Genomic DNA, 18,192 nt, shown 5'->3' on the forward strand with positions numbered 1-18,192 from the left:
AAGGGGTGCCGACTATACTTTGGGTTTTATTGGCAGAATCATGTAAATATTATTTTAAAACAAGATAATGTAGATTCTAGGATTCCGAAGAAAAGCTTGCTTCCTGATGCACCTCAACGCACATATTCTGGTTGTCGACCTATCACCATCCTGTCATTTCTTAAATGGGCGCTAAACAAGATTTCTTGCTTTGGAAAGAAACTTGTTCTTACCGTTTTCATGACCAACTCCAGCTGTTCACATGGATGTAATCATCATCTCACTGGTTAATTTCTTTATCAACCATCTGTTAAATAAATTGCCAATGAAGCTTACAGGCCAGAACTTGCCAAAACAGAAGCCTGCTGCTCAAGCGCAATGTTATGAAGTTCAATGCAATTCAACATTAGCTTGTGTGTCACTATCTATTGTTTTCAAATCCATGAATCCTGCTTCCTCCAAAAGCATCATCTCTGAGGTTAGAAGGTCAAGGGTCCTATAAATTTCGATGGACAGTGGGTGGCCCTCGTCACCGACTAAGAAAGCATGGACCTGATCTTTAACCTCAACCCAGCTGCAGCCTGGTGATTTCTTCAGGCCCTTCTCTTTCATCAATCTTCTAATCCTTGAAACATCATTCCACCGGCCGGCAGCTGCATAGATATTTGACAGTAAAATATACCCAGCTGAGTTTTCTTTCTCTAATTCCCAGAGTCGCATTGCAGCTCTTTCTGCAATCTCCTCGTTCCCATGAATGCTGCACGCATTCAGAAGAGCTGCCCAAGCATTAGCCTCTGGCTGAAAAGGCATTGCGTTGATAAACTCTTCAGCCTCAGTTAGCCTCCCATCTCGAGCTAAAAGATCAACCATGCACGAGTAATGTTTTCCTCTGGGTTTTATGTGGTACACACTCTGCATAGATTTAAAGTAATGCCATCCTTTCTCTACCAAACCACAATGAGCACATGCAAAAAGCACACCCAGAAATGTTAGTTCAGTAGGAATTACTTTCTCTTGCTGCATTTCCTCGAATAAGTCAATGGATTCTTCTGCAAGCCCATTGTCTGCCAGAGCCTGAATCATCGCAGTCCAAGAGATCTCGTTCCTCTCCGTCATTCTCCTGAACACTTGCCTTGCAGAGGTGATATCCCCAGATTTTGCATACATGTCCAGGAGAGCAGTACCCATGAAAACTCCATACTGTATGCCAAGTTTCACCATCTTTCCATGAAAATTTGATCCTTTCTCTAATGATGCTACGCTTGCACAAGCACGAAGAGTGCTAGAGAAAGTAGACATGTTTGGAATTGCACCTGCCAATTGCATCTCATTAAAAATTTCCAATGCTCTCTCACAATGTTCATTCTGTACATATCCCGCAATTATTGCATTCCAGGAGACTATATTTCTCTCTGGTATCTCATCAAACATTTTCGTTGCTTCTTCTAATTCATTATTGTAACTGTAACCAGTTATCATAGAGTTCCAACAGACAGTACTCTTGTAAGGCATGATTTCAAACACTTGACGCGCATCCCTAGTCTTTCCAGATTTAGAATACATGTCAATTAGTGGGCTACCTATGAAGACATCATTTTCTATCCCAATCTTGACAACATAACCATGGAGTTTCATCCCAACGTTCAGAGATTCCAAGCTTGCAGCTGCACTCAGCAAACTCGATAACGTTGACAGGTTTGGGTTGAAGCCAGAAGAAAGCATCTGCCCGTAAAGATCCAAAGCTTCTGCAGGATCCCCATGCTGACAGTACCTCGCAATCATGGCACTCCATGAAATCTCATTCTTATGAGGCATCTCATCAAATAGCCGACGGGCTTCATCCAATTCCCCTGCTTCAACATATGAATCAAGCATTGCCGTCCAGGACACAACATTCTTCGTACTCATTCTATCAAAAATTCTCCTGGCAACATCAACCTCCCTAAGCCTAACATGAAGCGTTATCAATGAATTGCAAATGGAAGGATCGTGTTCAAGTCCAAGTTTCACAATCATCGTTAAGACGCTCCTCCCAACCTCAAATGCGCGGAGTCCAACATATCCGCTGATAATAGACACAAAGGTGAACATGTTCGGCATAATTCCACGCTCAACCATCTCCAAAAAAGCAATCAACGCATCCTCATAATAACCATTCTGCACATACCCACTAATCATCGCAGTGCAAGAAACGACACTCTGTTCAGGTATCCTCTCAAAATACTCCATAGCATCACCAACCCTACCAAACTTCATCAAGCCACTGATCATGGCCGTCCATGTAATTATATTTGTCTGAGGCATTTCCTCAATCAGTTTGCGAGCCTCATCGAAGCGCCCAGATTCAGCGTGGCTAGCAACCATGCAATTCCAAGCAACAACGTGAAAACCAGGCACATCATTGAAAGCGCGACTTGAATCCATTGTACTGCTGCATTTGATGTACATGATAAGAAGTTTGATGGAGACGAAGGTGTCTGAACAGAGACCCATCTTGGCAACATGACCATGGAGGAGTCTACCTTCTGAGATGGCACTTTCTGATGCACAGGCCTTGAACAAAGACCCACAAGCATCAGCGTAGGCATTAAAATTTTGTGGATCGGTTCTACACAGTCTCTTGAAGCCATCCTTGATCTTGACACTCGAGCAACTGAATTTCTGATCATAAAAGGAGGGTGCTGAAGAGTGGAGAAAATGTGAAGGTTGGTGCTGGACTCTGTGGAGGGAGAACCGAGAGAGCTTGAACCGAATTAAACTGGCATTCATGTTGGTCCATGGCATAGGAGACTCGTAGAACTATGAGCCGTAGGAGTTGGGCCTGGATCGATCTAAGAATCAGACCGAGTAGGGCACTGGACAGACGGCGAACTCCCCCGTTTTTGAGGGATAAGACGAGTACACCAAGTACCACAAAAATCTATATTGTTTAATGGTTACAAATAATGGACCAGATATCGTTCAACTCGAAATGCAACCCTGGGTCTTCTAGATACTGAAATTTCTTGGAGGGGCTGGGTTAGTGCACTGAATCGAGGTCTACTGATTTGGTGAATCGGTTTTTGGCTTATGTAACATCTAAAAGTGATGTCAATACCAGATCCTATGTGCAACCCAAATCTGGCCCGCCATTTAGGGGCAATCCAATCCAAGTTAACTGAAGACTAAAATATAGGTCCACAAACATCATCCCAAGCCACTTGTTTGTCCAACCATTCAGATTATAAACTTTCATGTTCAAACTTCTTTTCCATATGGACTGGATTTCAAATATATGTTTTTTTTTTTTGTGGATAGATACTTGTCTATTTGTTCAGTTCAAATAAAGTTTCTAATAGATACTTTAACGTATAGGTTCTTATTTTCCTTACAACACAAAATCATAAACCTTCTTTTGGCTAATTCCAACCAAAATAATTGGGATAAATAGATTCTAATCTGGAACTGGATTCTAATGAAAAGAAGAATTCTAGATCCAGTTCACTGCTTAAATATAGTAGCTTACAATAGCAGCTCAAGGTGTACAAGTTTACACGTCTTCCTCACATAGATATCCAACTGGGTCTGCTTGAAACTCAAGTTCAATATCAAGAGATGCTGCTCTGTTCTTATCAGGTTTACAGTCGGTATAGAAACCGTCACAGTTGAATACCATTTCACCGCGTCTCAAGAAACCATGGGTGGTAGACACATATACCATGGTGTAGCTTCCTCTGATATGTTCCTGAGGATCTATGTCAAAGTGAAATATATGAATCTCCTTCGACAAAATGAATTTCTGTGCTGTCTTGAACACCAAAATTTCATCTATCTTCACTTCGACATTAATGGTTGTTTCCAGCATGATCCCCAAGAGATGCTGGTGGAGTGCTAGCTTCAGCTTCTTCCATTCGAACCTCTTAGGGTGAAGAAAACGCATCTGCTTGCTAGAACAATTGGAAGGGTCCGGTTGTCCCGCAATTGAGAACTTGAACAGTCGTTCTAAGTTCTCCTCCTGCGAGACAGTTAGCGCGTATATTATTTAGGAGAAAAGAGAAGGGTGGTAAAATTCACCAACTTTACTCTAAGCAACGCCTAAAAGAATTTTACAGAACGAAAGCTCCTTACCTCAATTCTTTCCCTTAGGCCATCTGAAAGGCGGCTACATCCTTGTAGCTCTAATTCTTCTAAGCGGTTCAAGCTCTCAAGGCCACAAATGTCAATAAGCTTCTTACAGTCGCACAACTGCAATTGTCGCAAGGCCTTTGCATTTGAAACATCACATAAGAATTCCAAGGCAGAGCAGCCATCTGCTGCCAGCATCAATAAAGATGAAGGAAGTCGAGGAACAAATTTGAGCCTGCTACACTCATTGATCTTCAAGCTCTCTAAGCAATCCAAATTTTCGAGCATATGAAGACAGGAAAACATCTTACATTTGCTTAATTCAATATGCGTAGACTTTTCAAGTTCGAGGCAAACAAGGTTAGCCCAGAAGCAGCTGAAGCAGGGGAATGTGTCATATGTGGTGTCTGCATCAATAGTGGAAGAGGAGGAGACTCACTGATTCCTTCAAAATTCAACTCAACCGAGCCTTTCAAACGATACTGGCCAGGAATATCAGCTGAGACCTTTTCTACAGAATGGCAAGAACTCAAATCAAGATCAATTAGAGAGCCAGAAAGTTGAGGAAGAGATTGAAGTTGGTTACAGTGGCAGAGTTCCAAATTTTCCAAGCAAGTCAAAGATTCAAGAGCAGAAGCATCAACAAGCTCATGGCAGCCACCTAAACTTAAATCTCGTAAATTCTTCAAGTTCAAAACGCCTGAGATATTCTTCAAAGCAGCGCAACCATTTGCAGAAAGTTTGACTAGTGAAAAAGGAAGTTGAGGGAAATGTTGAAGCTCTTTACAACCTTCTACATTGAGTGTCTCAAGTTGAGAGAGGCTGGTCAAACTTGAGGGCAAACTGTATAGGCACACACAAGTTTGTAATATCAAGCGTCTCAAATTTGTAAGGCTTCCAATAGTTTCTGGAAGTCCTGTAACACCACCAATTCTTCCAGAATTGGAATCCTCGCCTGCTTCTAGCTCCTTGAGATTTTTCAGTAGCCCAACGGATGAGGGAAGAACTTTGAGATTGGAACATCCTGATAATGATAGTTTCTCAAGATTTCCCAATAATCCAATTGAGTCCGGCAACTCTTGCATGTTCGTGCTTTGCAAATCCAAATACCGTAAGTTCTTCAAATTACCAAAAGAATAGGGTAAATTTGCCAGTGATTTGCAAAACCCAGCAGATATGCTCTGGAGATTGATTAGTCCCTCAATGGATTTTGGTACCTTTTCAATTTTAGTACCTAATATGTTTAGATTTTCCAATGATTTCAATCCTCCAATCCATTCTGGGAGATGCTTGATTGATCGACACCAATGAAAGTCTAGTTTATTAAGTTTCTTCATTTTTGACATAGACTCAGGCAGAGTTGTTATTCTAGTATAACTGAGGTTGAGATGCTTTAGTGACTTCAGATATCCCAAAAGATGTGGCAAAGCAGAGATTCCAATGCAATAGAAGAGGTCAAGTCTTTGAAGAGAACTCAAATTACAAATATTATCTGGTAGCTTTTTGAGCTTTCTACAATGTCTCATGCTCAGGCAAACCAAGCTCTTGAAAGAACCGATTGATTGATGAACTTCAACCAACATACGACATCCATCAAATATCAGCTTTTCTGCATTTCTTAAGTTACTAAAATCTGGGGTCGTGACCAGATGCTGGCAGCATGTGAGATCAAGGACTTTCAATCTATCAAATACCTGCGAACAACATTTGTTCTATAAGAAAGAAGAATGGAGGGAGAAAGGGAAGTAACATCTCTAGACTCTACTTTTTAAACGAGAAGTTAGGGATTAGGCCCACGCCTACCAGATTATGCCGACAAAGGCGTGCATGTGATGTTGAAATTTCAATTTCCTGCCGGTCGTTAAAAAATCTCATTTTCTTCTTAGCCAGAAGAGCAATCCCCAAGTCACAATATTAAACAAGCTTCACATCCCCATATATATATATATATATAATATATATATATATATATATATATATATATGTCTAGCGAGAGAGAGGGAGAGAGAGAGAGAGAGAGAGAGAGAGAGAGGCAAAGTAGTTTGAAAGTATCTCCTACCAGTAGCGGAGGCAGATATGAGTTTGTGGCAATTGCCCACACAAACTCACATACATTACTTATATGAATACTAACAAAATATTGTTGTCGTTGATGAACAATCTAACCAACTCCATCTATGAAATTCGTCTAAAGTTTCACAAAGAATTCCCTCTCTCTCTCTCTCTTTTTCTAAGAATTCGCCTCTGACTAGCTCCCTCGGTCCCTCCTTTTCTCTTGTCTTTTGCTTGTTCGGTCCGTTCTCTTGTTTTTTTTTTCTGTTCATGCTCAAATTACTGTTTTTGCATGTTTTTTGCCCTTGCTTTCTTTTTTATTTTTCTCCCTTGTTGCTTGTACCTTTCTCTTTTATTATTTGTTGTTTGTTTGGTGAAGCCTTATCATTATTTTGTCTTGAATGGATTGTCAAGTTGTCCACTCTCTTTTGTCTCTTGATATCGGCAACTTAATGTCTAAAAATCATGTTATGGAGAGAAAACGGAACGTTTACCTTCTTTTTCTTAATAATAGTCGTGCACATTAGTGTGTTCAAAGACGTTGAGGAATATTTTGCAATCTTTCATGTACATCTTCATAATATTATTACATCATTCTCGCGTTTTCACATTTCCAAATTCACATCCACTCTCTTGGGGATTAATTCAACCAAACCAAGTTCACAGCTTGCTGCAGTTACTAAACAATAAAGATTTTTACCAGGCACCTCTCTCTCTCCCTAACTGACAGACACAATCTTTTGCCAGAACTATACTATAATTATGTCAAGTACATACTACTTACACAAATTTAAAAAACAATAACTTTCTTCAACTAAAAATTTATGTATTTGTGCATACCGTCATTTAAATTTCTTACTGTGGCACTGTATTCAGTGAAAGCTAAGAAGCAGAGCAGCTTGGAAGCGGGCCAGAACGCAGGCTCCCGTGTTGATTTTTTGTTTTAAGTATTCAATTTCTTTCGATCCTTTTAAGGAGAGTTCTTCTTTCATCATAAAAGGCATTCCGGTTATTTCGGGCCCTGGAACTGCACTCTGTGTTCAGGACTGAATGTCTAACCTCCTGCGGTTAAGAGGAGTTTGTATTTGAAACTTTATTAAGACCCTCATGAAAGAAGAAAGCTCATATGAAAAAAAAACAAAAAACTTTAAGAGAAGTTGGTATTCGAAACTTTATGAAAACCCTCATAAAGAAAGACCTGATGTGGAAAGAAAAGAGGTCAACTATTTCTTTGCTTCCTCATCTATGCAAAAGAAAGTGGGAGGAACGTCCTTCACTAGCAGCTTCCCACAAGTCAACTTGGGCATTGAGATTTGGATCTGGATTCCCAAAAAAAAAAGGGACATGATCTTGTCTCAAATGGATATATATTTGTCACAGTAATCTGCATTTCCAACTTTAGATTTCACAGTTCAAGTTGTTTTGCCTTCAATTTGATGGTCTGTATGGCTCGTTTAATGACCACAGTATTGATTAACAATCTTTACACGATCGACTCCTATTTTCTTGATTATGGATTTTATGAACTTGAAAGAAACATTAAAGTATTTGAAAATTTAATATTAAAATGAAAAAAATAGAAAAATAAAAACCTTGTACTGGCCTTGTGTAATATGGATAAGTATACCCTTTGTGATTTTTCTATCCTGGAAAGAATGTTCTCAGCTTAAAAAACTTGGTGCATTTTCAGACATTAATTTTTCAGTCACCCATAACTCTGATCCGAGTTGGATCTCGGCAATTTCGGAAGTAGTTCATATTAAATTAAAAGTTGGAAAAAAAATCCCATTTTTCGGGTTCCAATCGAGGCAAACACGTCGCACATAACGTAGATGGCACCTTCTGACTTTCCCTCTTACCATACCTGAGCAGATGATTATTTCTCATATACTGTCATATGCCTGGTTGGCATGCTAATATTAAACAACCGATCGTTTCAAGTATCTCTATGCTCATAATTTAACATTGTTTTCCTCAGTCTAATCTTACAGATATGATTATATATCAAATAAACAAAAAATACTTGTAAATATGTACTTTTCTGACATATATTTTCTTGAACATTAAACAATCAGCGGCTCATATAACAGAAGAAAAGACTTGATGATTATATGTCTAATTTACAATATTTATTGAAACTAATTTGAAACCAGAGAATGATTGATAAGGAACAAGCAACACACAGCATGTCAGCATGTTCCGGTTAATTCACCAGACATATTGTACGCATGTTTCTAAGGTTTCGACTTTCCGTACGTCTAAAATACAAGTTTGTGCGGCTTCATTCGAACTCAGTGGACCCATCAAAAGTCTGTGGTACATAAAAGAAGCGAGAGAGCAAAGCAGCCAACCAAGATGGGTTTACCTATTTCGTTATCTTCATTGTTTTTTTGAGCGCGTATCAGTCGAACCGACCTATACGCCGTATCGTAACGTACCGCAAACATAGCGTAGTGTATCGTAAAATTAATTTTTTTAATTTAAAAAAAATAAAAAATAAAAAAATCATTAAAAATCTAAAAAAATGAACATAAAATCAAAAATGAAGAAAAATGTATTCAAATATAAAAAAAGTCTTCATACATAGGAACATTCATGTGTATCAACGACACATTCAAAAATAAGAAATCAAATATTCAAGAATAACATATAAGCATTCATCACAATTTTAAACTTGAAAAGTTTATAGAATCGACATAGAGTCTTAGGACTTGGAGTTTTAAGACTTAGATTACATCAGTTCAAAACATATAGTTATCATTTTTCATGATTCAATCCTTGGTTATTTTTTATAAAATTAAGCAAAATCTCTCCCTCCTACGTTTATTGGATAACATTGGTGGGAATCAATTTTGAACAAACTTATATAAACCAAGCCGAAATGAACACAACTTACTGAAGTCATAAAGTGAACAAACTTATAGAAACCAAGCCCAAATGAACACAACTTACTAAAGTCATAAAGCCGATATGTTTATTGGATAACATTGGCCTATTGAATAACATTGGTGGGAATCAATTTTGAACAAACTTATAGAAACCAAGCCGAAATGAACACAACTTACTAAAGTCATAAAGCCGAAATGAACACCACTTACTAAACTCATAAACCAAGCCGAAATGAACACAACTTACTAAAGTCATAAAGCCGAAATGAACACAACTTACTAAAGTCATAAAGCCAAAATGAACACAACTTACTAAAGTCATAAAGCCGAAATGAACACCACTTACTAAACTCATAAACCAAGCCGAAATGAACACAACTTACTAAACTCATATATATAATGAAGGAAATGAACACAACTTACTAAAGTCATAAAGCCGAAATGAACACAACTTACTAAACCCATAAATATAATGAAGGAAATGAACACAACTTACTAAAGTCATAAAGCCGAAATGAACACCACTTACTAAACTCATAAACCAAGCCGAAATGAACACAACTTACGAAAGTCATAAAGCCGAAATGAACACCACCAAGCCGAAATGAACACAACTTACTAAACTCATATATATAATGAAGGAGCTGAATAATACTCAAGCGACACCAAGCAGATTAAGCAGATTAAATCTTCTTGGCCTGTATGGGCTGATAGTTAATTCTCACAAGATATATATGTTACTTGCTTAAAATAGCATGTACAATGCCACTTACCCGACCAATTCGCACACTAGGTTTGGATCGCTGGTCTGACGGATTCCAGACCAGTCCCCAAAATTCTTCTGTACTGACTCACAAAGGCTAAGAACCAATACGTCAACTCACTTACAACTTTTTACAAGTCCCTCAAAATTACTTACTCTTAGATACAGGACTAAAACTTTTGGGTGTAACACTTCATATCTTTTGCTCATACTGCCTTTCAAGTCTTTAGCTTGTTCCACTTCCATCATTCACCTTGCGTGCTCGCCTCCGTAATTTGCGGAAATCAGCACTGATCTTCAAGTCATCCAGTCTCCAAATATCCCTGGGCAGTTCAGAAACCTCAGTACCTTTTATATCTAAGCTTCGTAGATTCTTCAGTTGTATAATAGAGGCAGGTAAGCTTCCTAGTCTATCACAGTAAGATGCTTGTAGGACCTCAAGATTTTCCAAGAGACCTATTGATTCAGGCAGATAGCGGATGTTGGTTCCATCTAAACAAAGCCTCTTAAGGTTTCTTGCATTGCCTAAAGAATTCGGAAGACTATTCAATGTATAACACTGTGTTGCTTTCAGTTCTTCCAGATTTTCTAAACACCCGATAGAATCAGGCAACTCTTGGATTCCAGAACTATCCAAGTAAAGAACCCTCAGATTATTTGCATTTCCAATTGAATTAGGCAAAGCACTCAACGCCAAGCAATCCCTGAGATCAAGTGCTTGGAGGCTGCTCAAAAGTCCAACTGTATCCGGTATGCTTTGAACCATGATACCACGCAAGTTGAGCTCCTTCAAGGATTTCATCTCTCCAAGCTGTTCAGGTAAAGTGTTAATATAGACGCACCCTTCAAGGGCAAAGTTTTCAAGCTTATTCAACCTGAAGATATCATCAGGCAATTTCTTTAGCCACTGGCATCTTTTCATACTCCAGTAGACCAAACGCTTAAGATGTGAAATAGATTCATGAACTTGAATCAAGGCACAACAATCATCAAGCACCAGTTTTTCTAGGCGTGGAACACTATCAAAATTGGGAGTGACTTTAAGATGGTTGCAGCCAGTCAGATCCAGGACTTTCAGTTTATCAAATACCTGCAGGGTAATTTTCCAGTTCTGTCATTATTAACAAAGAGAGCAGACAAAACGAAAAGGCACGTTTCATTTGCAACAAACAGACAAGCTCATAAGGTATGAGGATATCATCCTTCAGAAGTTCACCTTGTTAGTCATAGTTCCCGAGCTGTTACCACTCCACACATTGGTAATGCTACTATGAAATAAATCAAGAACCACAAGTTCCTTGAGTTGTAAGTCATCTGGCAGCGAGTCCAACATACATCCATGCCATTGCAACCATTTCAATTTGGTAGGAAAGTTATGAAAATGACCTTCAAAGTCTACAGCATTAACATGTAGCAGTCGAAGTTGGGTGATTGCAGCAAAAGCTTCTGTACTGAAATATGCTCTAGGACTATACCATTCATAATCAAGAGCCATGCACTCTATGTTCCTTGTTCCCTGTACATTGAACAAGTAAATCAAACATTCATGTGGTACACCAATAGCAAATTTCAATTTTGGGTAATGTAAGCCAATCCCTTAAATGGAAGTTAGTCCTGTGCAAATAAAGCAGCTAGGGTACCTGCATACAGGAATTCTGGTCTTCATGTTTCAACATGATAATCTATGCCCTAGAAGTGAAGTAAGTCATATTAGATAGATACCCATAAACTATACTCAGCATGGGCTTCCAGAAAAATGAACCAACCCCTAGCTTTTCAAACACATATTCAAAATCAAGACCCTGTCACAATATTTACATCAAAATTGAGACCAAAAAATCTAGAAGCATAGCAGATATAAAGGAAAAACAAAATTAATGGCTGCAAAAGATAAGAAAAAAAAAATCAATATTCTACAAACTAATGTTACAACATACATTTCAACCTAGAACCAAATTCTAAAATGCTAGAGCTTCAGAAACAAATCTAGATCAGAATGAGTAATCTTGTAGCAGGTACTCAGAACAGATTGTACTGAGCCCTGCATGTGATACTGGAATATTTATTAGTCAAATGCAGTGCATTCATGATGCGTCATACTTGAGTCAAACCTGTAACTTTCGACCTAAATCTTCTTGGCCAAGCGATGGTTTTCGACTAAAATTAATGCTAAATGAAGATGCGTTATTCTTCTACCATTAGAACTTCATCCTAAACTAAACTGTGATTATTCACTTGAGTAACAAATACCAGAAAATTTTTCACATGTTTGATGAATTTTCCTCCATGCCTTCTAGAACATGAGCATGTATTACGTGAACATATTACTTATATCAACTGATTTAGAGCAAAAACTAATCTATATCTTACCTTGTGGTTTTCTAACACATCTAGTATTTCATCTTCCTTCCACAACCTGCTACGCTGTTCTGGGAGGCTTTCATGCAAAACTATATGCATACCCATCTCTCGAATTTGTTCGTGCATTTGAAACTCATCTTTGCTGCTGTCAATCTTAATAAGAGATTTATGCAAGAATACCTTAAGTGCTATAGTTGGAAAAAAGTTAGACGCCCTCCACATATGAATGGCATTAGCTTTGCCTCTTCCACTGAAAAAACATGCAATGTCCAAAAATATTTGCTTTTCCTCTTCATCAAGTCCATCATAACTTATTTTCAGTCTTTGATGGACATCCTTATGTTGATCTTGCTTCACCCTTTCCCATGCTTCGTCCCATTCCTCAATACTTCTCTTATCGAAAAAAAATGAGCCAAGTACTTCAAGGGTTAATGGCAATCCGCCAGTAGTTGATGCAATTTCCTTAGATAACACTGCATAGTTCTCTATGGGTTTTGCAGTCCCAAAAGCATGGTAGCTAAAAAGCTCGAGTGACTGTTCAGGATTTAAGCCTTCAAGCTGGTAGGTCTCATGTTCTTTCAACCCGTGAACGTTTAATATATGTTTATTTCTCGTCGTGATGATAATCCTACTTTCTGGGGAAAACCAATCTCGGCTACCAGCAAATGCACTGATGTGACTCCTTTCACCGACATCATCAAGAATGATCAGCACCCGCTTGCAGTGTATCCTTCTCTTGATCAGATTTATTCCCTGGTCAACGCTATTTATAGAAACATTTTTGTCATTGAGAACCTCACGTATGAGCTGCTCTTGCAGAGACGTGAGGCCATTGCGTCGTTTGGCTACCTCTTTAATATCTGAAAGAAAACAGCTTGCTTCAAATTTGCTGGAAATTCTATTGTAGACAGCCTTTGAGAGGGTAGTCTTTCCTACGCCCCCCATGCCATATATACCAGCCATTCGAACACCACGGGAGGTTAGGCTTAACAGCTTCATAATATCAACAGCAAGAGGTTCAAGTCCAACAGGATACCTTGCCACATCAAGAGAGACCTTGCTTCTTTCATCAACAACCCTCTTAACAATAAATTGGACAAGCTTGTGCTCTTTCCTATAAAAGGAAAGCAAAAGAGCGAACTTAGCTGCTGTGTAGTAGCATCAACATGGTATCAAGGAAACCAAATAACAGGAAAAGAAAAAGGGCGAAACACACAGAGAGAGAGAGAGGTATACCCATAAGCCTCGTTTTGGATATCGTAGCCTTTGATTTCGCCTGTTTCTTTCAACGCATCCCTCCACTTTTTCACCGTCTTACTGTCCAAGTCCTGGCTCTCTTCATGCTTTCTGAACGCAGATTCGTAAGATCCCCTTTGGTTCCTGACCTCTCGAGGCTCGACGTCGTAGAACACCGGCAGCACCAACCGCTTCAATTCGACCATCCTCGCGACTTCCATGAGGCAGACCCTGCAATCGGCATAGCCTTTGGAGAAGATGGGTATGAAGATGCCGGACCTCTCCATGGCTCCTAAAACCTGCTCCACACTTCCAAACTCCTCTCTACTCTCCTTGTCCACGAAGAAACATGTGCCCAGGTCGTGAGCTTTGAGGGCCTCGCAGAGGTCTTGTGTGAAGGCCTTGCTGCTGCCATCTCCCAAACGAAAGCTGAGGAACACATCGAACTCGAACTCACCATCACTCCCCAATGTTGGTGATGAACACGACGACGATGACGGCGACGACGGCCAAGACTCTGGCAAAGGCGACACTCCCTCACGTCTGTGGCCCTGGATACTGGTCAATGTGGTCATTCCAGAAACCAGATCTCCCCAAAACAGGGACAGGGAAAAGAGGGTGGGGAGTACTCTGATCACATGAACTGCCAATCAAGATTTGTATAAGATGTACAAGCTTCACCTTCCAAATTATCTGGTAAGTGGTCAATGCTACGAGACTTGATCACTATTAGGCTTTGGGTGGAGGCAATGAACTACTGGTCCGACAATAGTTCGACGGAGTTCATCGACGCGGCTATCCGTGGAGAAGTCCATGTCATCGCATATTTTTTCAATGCCAATTGCAGCTTCGCCATTCTTGATAACTGCATTTCCAAGTTCGATGCTCATTTCACAAAACCAACGGCTCTCTTGGCATTCAGTTCATCTTCAACCACAGTCACCAGGGTGGACGCAGGGTGCGGCAGAAAACGAAACGCAGCTTTGTCGATGCGACGTGCTGATGTGACTCGTATTCACACCTCATCACTTTAATGAAAAATATTATAATAATAAATTATTAATAATAATAAATACTCTCTCGCTGCACTTAACATGGACTTCTCCACGGATAGCGGCGTCGATGAACTCCGTCGAACTATTGTCGGACCAGTAGTTCATTGCCTCCACCCAACCCAAAGCCTAATAGTGTTCAAGTCTCGTAGCATTGACCACTTACCAGATAATTTGGAAGGTGAAGCTTATACATCTTATACAAATCTTGATTGGCAGTTCATGTGATCAGAGTACTCCCTAGCCTCGTCCCACTCAATTGGTGAAGTGTTGATTAATACAATAGTTCAAGGTAACGCTCAAGTAGCCAATTCCATAAATGTAAATTCATATATAAGCACAATTCAATCTTGAAATTGCAAGTCGTATTCTTCTCATGGGTTTACAAGAGTTGGGCATAAGCCTCTAAAGGAATTAAATAAGAGAGACGTTAATGGGTGGCACCTAATAGCAACACAGTCCCTTTCTCTGCTGAACCGCATGGACCAGCATCACTAATGTCAGGCCAGCGACTTTTCTAAAGGAATTAGATAGGCTCCATATCAGCATTACGAATGTCAGCCCAGGGACTTTTCGAAAAGCCAAGTTAATTATATTCTTCGTGCAGCGACTTTTCAAAAGTCAACTTATCTCTATTCTTTATGTTGTAGTGGGTTCTAAGTTGGCAGCATTGACTTTATATTGTATTCTGGGAGATTCTCATAAGAAAATAATGATGCAATCAGTTTTGAGAGTCCAAATTCATTCAAGAGGTGTTCTGTTTTTTTCCGTAGATGACGGCAGACACCACAGTTTGCTTATAATCTGCTTTTCAGACCACCTGCCTGTGGACCTTTGGTTGGAGATGTTGGATTTTTACGAGTAACCAAATGGTCCACCTATAAGTGAAAAGATGGTCGGACACTCTGGGAGAAGTGTAATTCTATTCCCGAAGTGTATTACGGACCATATAGAGCACCTGTTCTGTTGGTGCGTCCTCTGCAATTTCCTCGCACCTTGCCGGCCCTGCCGTTCCATTTCGGAGAGAAAAAAAGAGAGAAAAGGAGTCTCTTCCGAAATAACTATGTTTTTACAACAGAATAACTATGTTTTTACAACAGAATGTAATTCATTCAGACACTGAAACTTTAAAAGACTCGTTATTCAGGTAATATAGATTGTTTATGTACAGCCCCTGCGATAGATGTGTGAGCATTACACAGAAACAGACCAGACACTGACCCAATTGCTAACAGCTATTAGTAAGAACTTAAACTAGAAGCAGTGGGGCAACCTCCTTGCGGCCCAACCACATCCACCCACACCTCATTGGTGCGTCCAATAAACCTGAATGGGCTATTGTACTGTGCAATCGAGTAGGCATATTTGTCTTCATCAAAAGTAGTTGAATTTGCCCATGGAGATCGTCCAAGGCTTGTTGCCAAGCTCTGTGCCTCCTTCACGATATTACTGTCACGAGCAAACCCAGAGAATTTCCTTACTGCAACGCACCGGCCCTCCCATTTCTCTTCTTGCAAGTCCAGTTCTGGAAGTGGGAGTGGTGGAGTTTCCTGAAATTTCGTGGGCAGGTAAAATCTCACGATGTACCCAGAGGAATACAGTGGTCCAGATCCAGGTACAATGCTGGTAAGTACTGGAGCAGTCATGGGGATCCGTGAGAAATTCAGGTTAGCACCTTGAATATACTGAAACAACCTGTTTGGTGAACAAAAAACATCAGGAATTCGTATAAAGATACATGGACGGCATATATGAGGATTGTGTTGATCAAGTTCAAATATTACAAGCCTTTCAGACTTTACAGCAGCTGAATAACTAATCAAATCTTAACACGAGTGAACGTCCAGTACATGGATGTGAATCTTGGTTCACAGCAATGGCTTCCACAGTGATAACCATCCAACTTCACTTCAAAGAATACAACAACTCAATCACGATCCACGCTGCTGAGTGCTGATTCTTTTCTTCATGAAATGACATGACTGACAAGTATTAAATTGCACGACCTAAAGTAAATGGAGTAAAAACCGCTATGAAGGCAATAGAACTTATATGCACAATCTCAATTTAGTAGGAGAAACTCCTGAATTTCTTTTTCTGGAGTTAGAACCTTTATTCACGGTTTCATCAACCATAACAAGTCAATGCTCAAGCATGTCTTGTTTCTTTGTATATCAGACAAGCTGTACAAACTTGCAATTTCCTGGGACGTTAGCAAGCTGGTGGTTCTTCAACAATGATAATCTTACGTTACTCATACCCTCAGCAGTCAGCACAATATGAAAAGGGTAAGACCACATTCAAGATGAGTTACCGAACTCCTGAATGACATTGAGAATCCTGAATTTCAAATTTGAAAATTCTCACAATGATCCAGCATGATAAAGAAGCAAGTGTTCGTCCAGAAAAAACTTTGTCAATTGATCCAGTTCAAGTTCAAGCAACCAACATCTAGTAAAAGAAGAAAGTATCTTATTCAATTTTCATAAACACAAATGTCAGCGCACCTTCAATTTATCATCGAAATTATTCTACTACTAGCACAAGAAATACTGAGTCACATTAATTCTAACTAGAGTTATATTAGTTTCCCGGAGGTACTTGATTAGAACAAACCATCGAACAGAAGGATCAGGAAAAGAGGAAACACTTTCCAACAGTTTCATCAAAAGTCGACATTCACGCACTTAACCCTTCAGCTAAGGCTTTTAAATCTTGCTCAGGTAGAAGAAAGAAAGGGAGGCAGGAAAAAAAATAATAATCCAGGCCCCATTTTGGGGAAAAGTCTCATTAACTATCAGCTTTTTTTCTTACTATGTGCATATTATTTCAAAAGATCACATCACTATTCTTCATGAAGCAATTTTACAGGTCTATTCTAAAATTTCTCCAACTGTTAAATTCCAAACAACAAAAAGTCAAAAAGCCAAAGGCCGATACATCTAAATGTTCTCTGTAATATTCCTTTTTCTCTTCTGATACGTATACTTTCATATACAACCATATATAGACGACCACTGTTCAAGTGGAAGCAATTTCTAGTGACTGTTTAAACGTACAATCATATACGTGTTCCTCATTACCAAAGCACACAAGAAACAAGTACCAGAACCAACAGAATTACACATCAAACTAGATCATTGAAGACAATGATCAAGCAATTCGACCCTCCAAAGGGAACCCAAAAAGTAAGGGCACCATTTTAAATATGAGGAAAGAAAGGTGGACTGCTCATATTACCGACTCTAAGAGCGCCCATCTGGACGCAAGTGACTACCAACAAAATTATTTTCTTCTTTTGCCTATGAAATAAGCATAAACAGAAGACCGATTCTAAGAAAATCCATCTGAAAACAGGTAAAAGGTTCCTTCCTTTGCTCAACAATCGTACAATTTTCAATGGGATCGACGCAAAAGTAATGAAGAAATTGGTATTTCTGCGAAGGAGAAAACCATAAGGAAAAGAAGCGGACGGGACCATGAATTACCTGTGGAAACCGCCCCTTGTGGACTTCTCGAAGGATATATCTTGGACTAACGCAGACATCCATGAAGATTCCCTGTACAATCTGATTTCGAATTCAGACTCCGAGTGGATGAGGGTAAACTGAGGGGATTCGATTCCCAGGCCTTGGACAGAGAAGGCTAAGAAGGTCGCGAAAAATAAACAGAGAAAGTTCCTCCCCATCTTGAGTGCCTCGCAGAAAATGGCCGGAGTAACTAGAAAGGAAAAAAAGCGCAAGATGTTGCTTCTTCT

At 39.5% G+C, this 18,192-nt stretch overlaps 2 protein-coding genes and 1 pseudogene across 2 annotated transcripts; all 3 read right to left on the minus strand.

Moving 5' to 3' along the window:
* Window positions 1-234: 234 nt before the first annotated feature.
* Window positions 235-2,953, minus strand: LOC116249291 (pentatricopeptide repeat-containing protein At2g13600-like). The gene has a single exon (XM_031622516.2). It carries the CDS (start codon window positions 2,761-2,763, stop codon window positions 370-372), a length of 2,394 nt encoding a protein of 797 aa, XP_031478376.1. The 5' UTR covers window positions 2,764-2,953; the 3' UTR covers window positions 235-369.
* Window positions 2,954-3,477: 524 nt separating this feature from the next.
* LOC116249247 (disease resistance protein RPV1-like) lies at window positions 3,478-14,369 on the minus strand (annotated as a pseudogene).
* Window positions 14,370-15,555: 1,186 nt separating this feature from the next.
* Window positions 15,556-18,192, minus strand: LOC116247011 (uncharacterized). The gene is made up of 2 exons (XM_031618956.2): window positions 17,924-18,192; window positions 15,556-16,130 (listed from the first exon to the last, which is right to left on the minus strand). The coding sequence occupies exons 1-2, from the start codon at window positions 18,121-18,123 to the stop codon at window positions 15,674-15,676; spliced, it is 657 nt and encodes a 218-aa protein (XP_031474816.1). The 5' UTR covers window positions 18,124-18,192; the 3' UTR covers window positions 15,556-15,673.

The sequence above is a fragment of the Nymphaea colorata genome, chromosome 2, assembly GCF_008831285.2.
Source record: "Nymphaea colorata isolate Beijing-Zhang1983 chromosome 2, ASM883128v2, whole genome shotgun sequence".
Classification (NCBI taxonomy): Eukaryota; Viridiplantae; Streptophyta; class Magnoliopsida; order Nymphaeales; family Nymphaeaceae; genus Nymphaea; species Nymphaea colorata.